General features: G+C 35.9%; 1 protein-coding gene across 7 annotated transcripts in view; it reads right to left on the bottom strand.

Annotated features, from left to right (window-relative positions):
• The window catches only part of fhod3b (formin homology 2 domain containing 3b), a 249433-nt gene that overhangs the window by 49877 nt on the left and 184467 nt on the right, over positions 1-15089 (bottom strand). For all 7 annotated transcript variants that reach the window (XM_062063106.1, XM_062063107.1, XM_062063108.1 and 4 more), the window contains 3 exons: positions 6129-6223; positions 2917-3028; positions 1459-1553 (listed from right to left, as the gene is read on the bottom strand). In XM_062063106.1, the coding sequence (XP_061919090.1) occupies positions 1459-1553; positions 2917-3028; positions 6129-6223 (302 nt within the window). The remainder of the gene's footprint in view (positions 1-1458; positions 1554-2916; positions 3029-6128; positions 6224-15089) is intronic.

The raw sequence follows: 15089 nt of genomic DNA, 5'->3' as shown, positions 1-15089 counted from the left end.
GCGTTTGCAGCGCACCCCTCTATTTGAGAAGAACTGCTCGAATGCAGCTGAGATAGGCTCCAGCACCCCTGCAACCCCAAAAGGGACAAGCGGTAGAAAATGGATGGATGCTTTAAAGTAACGCTGTCTCACTTGAGTACATTGTAACACATGCCAATACGGCCGGGTTAGATGAGTAAAGTGCAAGTTTAAATTTCCCGCAAAATTTTCTGCAGTAAACGTCTTGGTATGATGACGTTTGCGCGTGACGTCACGGATTGTAGCGGACATATTGGGACACCATTGTGGCCAGCTATTAAGTCGTCTGTTTTCATCGCAAAATTCCACAGTATTCTGGACATCTGTGTTGGTGAATCTTTTGCAATTTGTTTAATGAACGAAGACAGCAAAGAAGAAAGCTGTAGGTGGGTAGCGGTGTATTAGCGGCCGGCTGGACTCTTACCAGGAGGACTTTGAGTTGGATACGTGCTACCGTGAGTACGCAGCTTTGGCTTCCAATCATTTGATCGCTTGCCCGTACGTGCGTGCTGCTATGTGCATGTCACGTACGTAACTTTGGGGAAATATATGTGCTGTATAAACTTTACGGAGGTGAACGGTACTTTGGGCTGTGGGATTAAGTGTGTTGTGCGGGTGTTTGAGTTGTATTGGTGGGTCAAATGGATGGGAGGGGGGAGGAGTTTGTTATGCGGATTAATTTGTGGCATATTAAATATAAGCCTGGTTGTGTTGTGGCTAATAGAGTATATATATGTCTTGTGTTTATTTACTGTTTTAGTCATTCCCAGCTGAATATCAGGTCCCACCCGCCTCTCACAGCATCTTCCCTATCTGAATCGCTTCCACTGCCCTCTAATCCTTCACTCTCACTTTCCTCATCCACAAATCTTTCATCCTCGCTCAAATTAATGGGGTAATCGTCGCTTTCTGGGTCCGAATCGCTCTCGCTGCTGGTGGCCATGAGTGTAAACAATGTGCAGATGTGAGGAGGTCCATAACCTGTGACGTCACGCTACTTCCGGTACAGGCAAGGTTTTTTTATCAGCGACCAAAAATTGCGAACTTTATCGTTGATGTTCTCTACTAAATCCTTTCAGCAAAAATATGGCAATATCGCGAAATGAGCAAGTATGACACATAGAATGGACCTGCTATCCCCGTTTAAATAAGAACATTTCATTTCAGTAGGCCTTTAAAACACAAATGTCCGCTGCAGAGGACGCTGAGGTTATATAGCTGGTCTCCAAAATAACATTTGTAAATTCACGGGTGTTGGACACTATCTCTGTTCAAGTTGTGTTTGATTTTGTTCTTCCACTCCAAACTAAGTCAAGCCCTTACTTCCTTGCTTTGTGAAAATAAGGCACAGTCATGTTATATAAAAAAACCTTCCCTAAACTATTCACACAAACTCAGTTGTCCAACATGTATCGTTCTGTCTTCATCATGCAAACTAACCTTGTTGACGAGTGTCATTCCATAAACCAGCAGTTCCGTATCGACTCCATCCTTCTCATCCAAGATCTCCATGATGTTCCTCCATAGTTTTATACCTGAAACAGCGAAATGCAGACGGCAGACGTTAAATCTTTGTTTGCGTATACGTTCTACGACGCTGTTAACATAAAAAAAATCTCAGCCGGTACAGTCAGTGACTTCAATGCAGAAACACATTGGAAATAACACGTACTAATTTAATTTGTTCATCCATTTTTGTGTGAATGCTTTTCAGCATTCTTTCCCTTTCGCATTTTTCATAAAGATTCAAACCTTCAAAATCTTTAGGCCATTTATGACATGCGTGCGACCATTTTTTTTGTGCAAAAATTACAAAAGTTTCACATTTTCCGGGACATTTTTTTCGATTTGAAATGAGTGGACAATTTTTCAAATGTCAACATTTCACAAAGTACTCGACAGATTCAAACCATTTCACCATCAACACCTTCCGCTCACCCTGGACATTCAAACTAACACTTTTCATTTTCCAAAAAAAATCCTGCTTATTACTGGAATTCCCACTTTTCAATACCACTCAATCAATGACAAATCATTCCAAAGTCAAACTGTTCCAAGTAACACCCGAGTCAAATATTTTGTCACTTGACACATGCTAAAGTGGGCGTGCCATCTTTTTAACTATTTTAGCAAGTATACACCTAAGAGTCAAATATTTCATATATGCTTTATTTTTTTTTTTTTTACTAATATCACAATAAGAATTTGCCAATCGATCTACTACCGAACAGTATCAGGCAACTTTAGTGAACAAGTATGAACTCACCATTGATGCCTTTAAATGCAAATGACAAAAGCCTATCATCTCTGGCTTGTTCTTTTTGAGTCTCCTGAATGACAAGCGGATAGCAGCTTATGTGTCTCTATACACAATGTGGCGCCACTCCTCTAAACTAGTAATAATCACCTCCTTTACGGCAAATAAACTGCATTCTTAGTATTGCAGGTATTATTATCCAGTACCTTTATCAAGTATCATTATCACGGGAGGACGAGGCTAAACATGTTGCACACTGAGAGAAAGCCAGCTTTTGTTTAGTTATTGTGTACTGTTGACTTTGTTTTGCTCAATCAATTGTATGTAATAAAAGACATACAAGGAACTAGTTTAAATAAAGTATTGTTAAACGGTCAATGGCACTCACCATAAATACTTGGAAACATTTACAGTTAATAAATGTGATAAAAATCGGTATTGGTATTGGTGGATCTCATTAATAGATGATCGGTATTGGAATCGACAACATAAAATCCTGATCGCAACATCCCTAGTATACACCTAAGTGTTGTTTATTATGTTAAAGCTATCCGGCTAGCGTGCTAACTGTTGGCTTTAATTTCCAGCATTCATATGCAATCTCTATTGCAATGGCATTTTCTAGTTAGTTTTTGATTTACCACTTTTGGCATCGACAGCATTCACAGCCTCTATGAGCATGGCGGCGTTAGACTCTGCGTACTCCACAAACACCAGCAGGAGCTTCAAGGCTGTCTTCACCACCAGACGGAACTGCACAGCAGGAGAGAAACACTATTAAAGTTGATACTTCCAAATCCAAAAATCTAAAACAGTTGTCATCAGTGTCAAACCGGCAGGCAATTGAAAATTGGCAACTAAAAAATAATTGTAAATATACTTCATGTATAATATATATATATATATATATATATATATATATATATATATATATATATATATATATATATATATACATACATACATACATACATACATACATACATACATACATACATACATACATACATACATATATATATATATATATATATATATATATATATATATATATATATATATATATATATATATATATATATATATATATATATATATATATATATATATATATATATATCTACATACACATATACATTTACAAATATACAGTATATGCATGTATATATATACACAGTATATATAGGTATGTATATATAAACACATATATATGTATGTATATATATATATATATACATATATATATATACACATACACACACACACATATATAAATATATACATATACATACATACATACACATATATACAGTACATATATATATATATACACACACACATATATACATATATATATACATACATACATATATACACATGTATATATACAGTATATATGTATATATATATACTGTATATACAAATATATACAAATATATACATACATATGTATACATACATATATATGTATACATATATATATATATATATATATATATATATATATATATATATATATATATATATATATATATATATATATATATATATATATATATATATATATATATATATATATATATATATATATATATATATATATATATATACCATATTTTCCGCACTATAAGGCGCACCTAAAAACCTCCAATTTCCTCAAAAGCTGACGGTGCGCCTTATATTTGGACCAATATTGAGCCACAACAGGTCTCGCACCTACGGTAACTACGCTGACTTCATTTTCCCCCTTCTACGGGTGCTTACCGTAGAAGAAGAAAATGAAGTCCCGTAGTTGCGAGACCTAAACTTTATGTAAAGACCCAAAAATGGCTCCTATTAAGAGACACGCTTACGACGCAGATTTTAAACTCAAGGCGATCAGTCACGCAGTAGAACACGGGAATAGAGCAGCAGCGAGATAATTTAACATTAACGAATCAATGGTGTGGAAGTGGAGGAAGCAACATGATGACCTGCGCCAAGTAAAGAAGACTAAACAGAGTTTCCGAGGGAACAAAGCGAGATGGCTACAGTTGGAGGACAAACTCGAACAGTGGGTTGTTGAACAGAGAGCAGCAAGCAGAAGTGTCAGTACAATCACTATTTGTTTTGTTGACATTCCCTTTAGCGCAGATCCATCTAATGGATTCATAACGTAACCCCAGCCTCTACTGTAGCGTCTATTCTGCGCGCCTTATAATGCGGTGCACCTTATATATGAACAAAGTTTTGAAATAGTCCATTCATTGAAGGTGCGCCTTATAATCGGGTGCGCCTTATAGTGCGGAAAATACTGTATACATACATACATACATACATATACATATGTATATACACATATATATACACATATACATATGTATATATATATATCTATATAAATATATATACAGACATATATACATATATACACATTTATATGTATTACATATATAAGTGTATACATATACACATATATATGTATATATATACATACAGTATATATACATATATACATATATATATATACATACATATATAGATATATACATATATGTATATATATATACACACACATATATGTGTATACACACATATGTATGTATATATATATATGTATATACACACATATATATGTGTATACACACACATATACATGTATATATATATACATATATATATATATACATATATATATGTATGTATATACATACATATATATATATATATATATATATATATATATATATATATATATATATATATATATATATATATATATATATATATATATATATATATATATATATATATATATGTATATATATATACACACACATCATATATACTGTATATCTATATATATATATTAAAGTACCAATGATTGTCACACACAGACGAGGTGTGGCAAATTATTCTCTATATTTGACCCGGCACCCTTGATCACCCCCTGGGAGGTGAGGGGAGCAGTGAGCAGCAGCGGTGGCCACGCCCGGGAATCATTTTTGGTGATTTAACCCCCAATTCCAACCCTTGATGCTGAGTGTCAAGCAGGGAGGTAATGGGTCCCATTTTTATAGTCTTTGGTATGACTCGGCCGGGGTTTGAACTCACAATCTACAGATATCAGGGCGGACACTCTAACCACTAGGCCACTGAGTATATATATATATATACATGCATACATACATACATACATACATACATACATACATACATACATACATACATATATATATATATATATATATATATATATATATATATATATATATATATATATATATATATATATATATATATATATATATATATATATATATATATATATATATATATATGAATCCCCTGACGAGCAGGGAAACCTGCGAAACAGGCTTGTAGGGATGATATAGCCCCTGTGTTTTTTCCTGACCTAACATATATTCCGCTCTACCCCGGTATTGAGCGCTATATATATATATATATATATATATATATATATATATATATATATATATATATATATATATATATATATATATATATATATATATATATATATATATATATATATATATATATATATATATATATATATATATATATATATATATATATATATATATATATATATATGCATGTATGTTGGGGGCCTATAAAAGATGAGCTAAATTAAAGGATACATTTAAGGATGACAGAAGTTTTCAGAAGTTAAATAGAAGTGTATGTAACAATCTGACCACCAGCGTGCTTATTAGACGGCAAAAACACCAAAATTGATAGCAAGGAGTCTGCACATTTCCGAGAGCACAGTCAGTGTGTACATGAGAGTCGCCCCTTTAGATAAATTGTGCTGCTAGAATAATTGTTTCCATAAACATTGTATTTTTACCTTGGATCCAACGAGGGTGTAGAGCCACTGGATTGTTTCATTATGGCTGATGAGGCCATTCATGCCGTCCACAAACAGCATTATCTGTCCAAGAGCTGAAGGACCAAAGAAAGAAAGTTTATCTAGTGAAGACTTATTTTCTATCTCACCATTGTCAATGTTTTCACCATAAATCTTTACTAGCAACGCACAGCAGGTTGTCTTAGCTTGTTGGAATAGATATATCAAAACTTTTTGTTTTTGGACAGTGCAGCCTGCTACCGCATGAGTAATATACAACTCTTGGAAAAAAATTATGGAATTACCAGACTTGGAGGATGTTCATTCAGCTTAATTTTGTAGAAAAAAAGCAGATAACAGACATGACACAAAACTACAGTGCTTTTAAATGGCAACTTTCTGGCTTTAAGAAACACTAAAATAAATACAAAATATAATGTGTGGTAGTCAGTAACACATTTATTTTTAGATCAAGCGAGTGAATAAATAGACTTAGACTTAGACAAACTTTAATGATCCACAAGGGAAATTGTTCAATAAATATGGAATCACTTAATTCTGAGGAAAAAAACACCAAACAAAAAAACACAACAGCACACCACTGGTAATTTGTTGCACCACCTTTGGCTTTTATAACAGCTTGCATCCTCTGAGGCATGGACTTATTGAGTAACAAACACAACTCTTCATCAATCTTGCTTCAACTTTCTCTGATTGCTGTCATCAGATCAGCTTTGCAGGTTGAAGTCTCGTCCTGGACCATTGTCTTCAATTTCAACCAAACTTTTTAAATGTGATTGAGATCTGGACTATTTTCAGGCCATGACATTGACCTTATGTATCTTTCCTCAAGGAAAGTCTTCATTTTTTGCTCTATGACAAGATGCAATATCATCATGAAAAATTATGTCATCATCCCCAAACATTTTTTCCATTGATGGAATAAAATGTGTGTCCAAAATGTAAAAATAATCTTGTGCATTTATTGAAGATGTAATGATGGCCATCTCCTCAGTGCCATTACGTGACATGCAGCTCCATATCATCAATGACTGTAGAAATCTGCATGTTTTCTTCAGGCTGTCGTCTTCAAAAATCTTTCTGGAACGGCACCAAACAAAAGTTCTACATCATCACCTTGCCCAATGCATATTCACGATTCATCACTAAATGACTTATCCAGTCATCCATAGTCCACCATAGATTTTCCTTGGCCCATTGGAACCTTGTTTTTCATGTATAGGTTTTAATGACGGCTTTCGTTGAGCTTTTCTGTATTTATATCCCAATTCATTTAAGTGCTTTCTTAATGTTTGGTCACAGACGGGGACTCCAGTTTCTGCCCATTTGTTCTTTGTTTTGCTGTGCATTTTCTGGTTTGAAGACATATTGCTCGAAGATTTTTGTCTTGATGCTTTGATAGTTTCCTTGGTCTACCAGTATGCTTGCCTTTTACAACCTTTCCATGTTGTTTGTACTTGGTCCAGATTTTAGACACAGCTGACTGAACAATTAACATCTTTTGCAACATTGCATGATGATTTACCTTCTTGAAGAAGCTTGATAGTTCTCTCCTTTTTATCATTTGACATTGTTCGTGTTGGAGCCATGATTCATGTCAATCAACCTGATGCAACAGCTCTCAAAGGTGTGAAAACTAATTTTTAACTGCAGACTAATGGACAGATTCAATTTGATGCAGGTGTTAGCTTTGGACATGAACATTCATAAGGCAATTTTATTATTTTTCTCAGAATTGAGTGATTCCATAAGTCCCATTCCATAAGTGTTTTCTGCTTTTATTCTACAAAATTAAACAATCAAATAAACATTTCCCAAGTTTGGTGATTCCATCATTTTTAGAGTGTCCACCCTGAGATCGGTAGGTCAGGAGTTCAAACCTCGGCCGAGTCATACCAAAGACTATAACAATGGGACTCATTGCCTCCCTGCTTGGCACTCAGCATCAAGGGTTGGAATTGGGGGTTAAATCATCAAAAATTATTCCCGGGCGCGGCCACCACTGCTGCTCACTGCTCCCCTCACCTCCCAGATGATGATCAAGGGTGATGGGTCAAATGCAGAGGGTAATTTCACCGCACCGAGTGTGTGTGTGACAATCATTGGGACTTTAACTTGAACTTTATGGGTTGTATTCAAAAAGCTTACATGATGCATTGTTGTTAATTATATAACTTTGCTTCAAAGAAACCCGAGCTACTGCCAGGGTAAAAAATAGTTAAAAAGTAAGCATGCTAACTTCAAAAACAATTTGGCGCACTCATCCCTCAAGTCAGCGGACGTGACCGCAAGGAAAATATTTGAGCAGACCGCTTCGATGGACGCTGACATGACTTCCATGTGTAAGCCTAGACATAAATAAGAGAAAATATGAGCTGAGGGATCTTGGTGGGGAAGAGCTCGGGTCAGACAAGTGTGGGGCTTCTGTTAAAAGAGGAGATTGGGGAGAGGGGGAAGTACAGTATATGTTTTTTTTTAAACAGTAGGCGCTTAGCAGAATCACATCCGCACACACACAAAGGTGTTAATGCGTTCACACTAACAGGATGAGCCCAGCTTGACCCCACTATGGCCATTAATCAGCTGATGGGAAGGATTCCCTTCAAACATATTGCGAGTCAGGAAAACTGGTAAAAAAAACAAAAAAAACCATGAAGACAATCAGTGAACGTCTTGAGGTAGAGTGGACACTTGGACGTCAAATACAATTTGTCCCAATTGTCGGTTTATTCTTCATACTCTCAATTTCCTCATAAGCAATACTGGAAATAGACAAGTTCATCCATTCCAGGTAACATTTTAACGTACTGTAAATGCTCCCATTAAGTCTCCGGGTGTGAAGTCTACAAAAATAAATACCACCTAGCATCATAAACAGCTGTAGCTGTAGGCAACCCCCTTGATGCAGTTATTATCGCCGCAAGATGCCACTAGCTGCATTTGAAGTAACATGACTAATCAACATCCAGCAGCTGTGCTTACGTCTGCACGCACTTGAAAATGTTGTTGTTCAACATGTTACTCAAATCAGGGTAGATTAATGCTGATTTAGCAGACTACTATCTGCCGTAATTACAACATTGGTTCTGTTGCTATGTTTTGCAATATACTTGTTAGGTAACCTTGGAGTTAAAGAGAGCTACATTAGAACAGATATGGTTTTATCACAAAATATTTTTATTTTATTTATTTATAAATGAGCTGATAATATAATACTGTAATAATAATAATAATAATAATCTGTTCTCATTTGTAAGTATTATACAGTACTTTGCATGCAGTTCCAATTCCAAGACGTTAGATGGCAGTTGTGTATAGGCTATGGTGTGTTCTATATTGAAGAAGTAGTCTTTGCCATGAAGCTGAATGACTGTCCAGTCTTGTGTTGCGCCCTACAAAGTGTTAATACTGGAAGTTACGTATATCTTAGTTGTAGGTATCATTCTCAAATTTGGAGGTCTTAAAATTGCCATGTAAAATCGCTAATACTGATCAGTAGCATGCATATGTAAAAGACAATGTAAGTTAGCAACAAGTTAGCATATTTTTGAAAAAGTGGAAATTATATGTGCATATGTATATATATATATATATATACACACACATATACATACATACTTAGATACACATATATATACATACACACACATATACATATATACGTACATATACTCATATATACTGTACATATACACATATACACTATACATATACATATATAAAAATGCTTCTTGTTTTGACAGAGAAAATCATCTCTATACATTACTAGAATTACACCTTAACAAGCACTTTGAGTCTGCCTTGTGTATGAAAAGCGCTATACAAATAAAGTTGCCTTGCCTTGCCTTGCCTAACATAGGTTTAGAGCATTTCCAATTCTGACGAGAAATGATGACCCAATAAAGCAGTTTTCCTTGACCAACAGCTCGGTCCAAGACTTAGGCTGGCTTATTTAGAGCTCCTCAGTAGTAGCCCCTAATCTCCTTTTGCTAAACTACTTCTCCTGGCATGATGGGATAAGAGGCTGCACCTTCGGTCACATATTTGCCCCGTCCTCATCTTCGGAGGGGCAGGGCCATTATGCCAAAGATAAGCCAGAAGAATTCCCAGGTGCAGCTCCTGACTGTGGACGTGTGCACCAATGCTGCAGTTCATCTTTTATCAATCAGAGTTAATTACTCACAACATGTCAGACCCGAGCATTCCTGACAGTCCTCTCGTGCCGCCATCCCTGATCGGAGGCATGGGCAATGTCGAGACCATATCTGTGTGTGTGTTTATAAAAACATGATTAACCCACTCAGTCAGCGTGGACTCAGGAGTCACCTTCTACCCTTGACAGCCCCCCTTTCTGGTTGGGAGCGCTGCTGATGGATGAGTGACAGCATTAATGACATGATGAACAGATGCTCTACTGAGGCCAGAACGAAGCGCCCAGACTCAAACTAAAACACAAATGACTTTCCAGACTTTTCCGAGGCGAGCTACGGTCTTCTTTTTAAATTGGTAGCGGATGTCCAACCTGCATTAAGCAATATAACAAGCTTATGGTCTTTACAGGGTACAGTAGCATACAGTATATGGAAAAAACCCGTACTTGTCTGATATCATTCATCTTGATTTAATTAAAGGGCACCTACTATGCAAACTATTTTTACCTATTGGTACCGATTTTTGTGTATTTGGGATCTGTATTAGTCACAAAACTTGAAATTAAACCATGGAAACATAGCGGAGATATTTATAAAACAATCTTGCCTTCCTTCATACTTCCACTAAACGAGCCCTTTGGAATTTTCCCCAAGTGTGAGGTTGTTCCCGTGTGTGACATTGGCGGATTATCCATATACCGTATGTCAGAGATTTACCCAAAGTGCTTTGCCTGAGTCCGCCATTGTAGTCAGCGCTGTAGTCAGTAAGTTCCTTCTTTTCCTCTACCTCAAAGAACTACTCACCCCCAAATCCTCCACACTACACCTCCGCTCGGGACAGGCTAACATCCTCCAACCTCAGAGGACAAAGCTACGAACAATGGGAGACCGGGCTTTCTGCTCCGCCGCTCCCAGTCTGTGGAACGCTCTCCCTGACCATCTGAGGGCACCACAAACTGTGGATGCTTTTAAAAAAGGCTTAAAAGCCCTTATTTTTAAAAAAGCCTTTTTTTTTTTTTAGATATGTGCATACTAGCTATAACTATTTGGCTGTTCTAGTTTTTATTTTTTTATTTTTTTTTATTATCTTTTTTTATTTATTTTATTTTTTTGTTAATACACTGTAGCACTTTGAGATTGTTTACTCAATATAAAGTGCTTTAAACAAATAAAATCTATTATTATTATTATTATTATTTCCTCTATCATCTTGTTGTGGGGCAGACTGGCTCGTACATGCACCGCTGTTGCCATTTGTAATACAAAGTAGCGTATAGTTCTAACTTATATCTGTCAGTAGACTCGATATGGAAGCGATAAAAACTACAACATGGATGACGGGATGTCGTAGTGGAGGCATGTAAATAAGACCCCCCACAAAACGAGGCATCCTGAAGAGACGGTCACTAAGCAGCTTGAAACATAATCCATGCAAAATGTTGACCAAAGAACCACCATTACATGTTATGTAGATCACAAGGAAGTGTCTTAAATGTAAAAAAAAAAAATCACAATATGACCCCTTGAAGTTATTATTTATTATACTGCACAAAAGTTTAGCTCTGCACGCGCCATCAAACAGCATGAAAACTGCACCTAATGACACTTCACACAACGTGATTGCTCAGCTGCTGACAGATGACACGTTGTCGCGCCCCAAAGTCAACCTCTAAATGAGCCTATGCTTAGATCGTCCTGAACCAGAAGCAAACAAACATGCAGTGGCAACATAAGATAGACAAATCAAAAATGTAAACGTTTATAAACCCGACCAACAACCGCACAATCACGACCTTTTCCTCTGAGTCATTAAAAGTGCTGCGTCATGGAATTAAGTCAACCCCAGCTGCCGGTTTAGGACATTTAGATGTAAATACACGGAAACCGCACCGACTGCATTTATCCTGTTGGGGCAAAACGATACTGTGACTTGTTTTAAAAAACTAAAATTACCATTCATTATGGAAAATGCAACCCTGGGAAACATCTAATTACTTTCATAGCTGCCACATCGCTGAGCAACAAACTTATTTCCACCTATTTATGATTAAATGACTCATGAAACTGCTCTTGGAGAGTATGTTACCTGGGTGTCCAAAAAGTGAAGCACATTTCCCGTTTCTTTTGGTCTTTTTATAGAGATCGTTACTGGGAAAAACTAAAGTCGTTTTCTTACAGTCTGGTGTTTGCGGCAACAAACTGAACAGTCATCTGTAATCCGTAAAAACTTCACAATTGATATACAGCTGAACTTCCTTTCCTCGTTTACCACATACATTTTATACACTTGTTGCCAGGCAGAATACAAACTGGGGATGAGCAATGTGGCCTAAAATCTATATTCACAAAATCTATATTGCGATATATATTGCAGCTTAAATAATAAATACAATAAATGATTTGGCATATAAATGATAACAGAACCATTTCAAAACGGGTTACAATAATTTGGCTGATTTTCATGTTGTGTTATTTTGTCAAAACTATTAGCATACCAATGCTGATACTTCAGATTTTCAAGATCATTAAATTATATATATATATATATATATATATATATATATATATATATATATATATATATATATATATATATATATATATATATATATATATATATATATGTTTTTTTTTATCATAACCAGACAGAAAACACAGGATGGCAGCCTAACAAAAATAATCAAATATTTAAATAATTGTATTATTATTTTATTATTTAGTTTTGGTACATACAATAATGTGAGCAAAATAAAGTTAAAAGGGCAAAATACATAAGCAAAAACTACTACTGGCTCCAGTACCAGTGATGGTACTTGTAAGAAACATAGTTTATTTGCCACCATGGAGGCAAGGATTGCTTTGCACTATGTCTATCTATGTCACTTATATCGTATATCGTCTATATCACGCATCCCTAATGTAGATATTGCGTATCCCTAATGTAAACCATAGGGCTCAATCAGCATTGCCCCATTGGTCAATTGAATGCCAACTAGGGTCTGATTGCAGTGTGACACAGGACAGTACATAATTTTGAGGAAAAAGAATATAAGAATATTCGTGTCTCATTTAATATTTTTGTCTCATTTATTCTTATATATAAAAATATAATATATATAAACCAAGAATATAAGATGGGCACTCTTTTTCCAAGATTTGATTTTGAAGACTTTCTTTAAAAACAACATCAAAAACAAAATAAATCATGTTTTTATGTAAGTAAAGTAACTGGTAATATATTACAATAAGAATATATTATATTTCTTGGATGTTTTTCAGTTGTTTGATGACTCTGCTTTATTGCTCAGCATTATCTTTAAAATTAGCATCATAACTCCTCTGTTTGCTAAGTTGCTCAACATTTGAGCTTGTTTTTTCCCCCAGTGTGTTGCAGCTGCATCTCTCCATGCAGGTCACTTAGGGACCTACAATGATTTTCATCTTTCGGATATAAATTTAAAAAAGTTACAACGTTGGATATTTGTGTTAAAACAATGCCAAAGCATCACATCAATCAAATCATTTTGCAGTCTGGCTACGATGTGACCTCACAGGGCGGTGGGCTCACTTATTTAGACGTTAAGTCAAGCTCTCAGCCAGCTTCAGGCTATGAGGAAACACGAAAATAAGTCAAATAAAATATAATTTTCATGCGCATAATAACATTGATGTGCCACATGTGGTGACATAAATGCTGCTCTTCTATGCTTTTTTAAAAATGATTTAAGTGGGCAGGTGTAACTTTTGTTGTAACCGGGTGAATCTACAAAACCCGTTTCCATATGAGTTGGGAAATTGTGTTAGATGTAAATATAAACGGAATACAATGATTTGCAAATCATTTTCAACCCATATTCAGTTGAATATGCAACAAAGACAACACATTTGATGTTCAAACTGATAAACCTTTTTTTTTTTTTGCAAGTAATCATTAACTTTAGAATTTGATGCCAGCAACACGTGACAAAGAAGTTGGGAAAGGTGGCAATAAATACTGATAAAGTTGAGGAATGCTCATCAAACACTTATTTGGAACATCGCACAGGTGAACAGGCAAATTGGGAACAGGTGGGTGCCATGATTGGGTATAAAAGTAGATTCCATGAAATGCTCAGTCATTCACAAACAAGGATGGGGCGAGGGTCACCACTTTGTCAACAAATGCGTGAGCAAATTGTTGAACAGTTTAAGAAAAACCTTTCTCAACCAGCTATTGCAAGGAATTTAGGGATTTCACCATCTACGGTCTGTAATATCATCAAAGGGTTCAGAGGATCTGGAGAAATCACTGCACGTAAGCAGCTAAGCCCGTGACCTTCGATCCCTCAGGCTTTACTGCATCAACAAGCGACATCAGTGTGTAAAGGATATCACCACATGGGCTCAGGAACACTTCAGAAACCCACTGTCAGTAACTACAGTTGGTTGCTACATCTGTAAGTGCAAGTTAAAACTCTCTACTATGCAAGGCGAAAACCGTTTATCAACAACACCCAGAAACGCCGTCGGCTTCGCTGGGCCTGAGCTCATCTAAGACAAACTGATACAAATTGGATAAGTGTTCTGTGGTCTGACAAGTCCACATTTCAAATTGTTTTTGGAAACTGTGGACGTCGTGTCCTCCGGACCAAAGAGGAAAAGAACCATACGGATTGTCATAGGCGCAAAGATGAAAAGCCAGCATCTGTGATGGTATGGGGGTGTATTAGTGCCCAAGACATGGGTAACTTACACATCTGTGAAGGCACCATTAATGCTGAAAGGTACATACAGGTTTTGGAGCAACATA

This window comes from Entelurus aequoreus, linkage group LG11 (genome assembly GCF_033978785.1).
Source record: "Entelurus aequoreus isolate RoL-2023_Sb linkage group LG11, RoL_Eaeq_v1.1, whole genome shotgun sequence".
Taxonomy (NCBI): Eukaryota; Metazoa; Chordata; class Actinopteri; order Syngnathiformes; family Syngnathidae; genus Entelurus; species Entelurus aequoreus.
The sequence above is the reverse complement of the archived record's forward strand: the minus strand, read 5'-3'. Positions and strand labels throughout refer to the sequence as shown.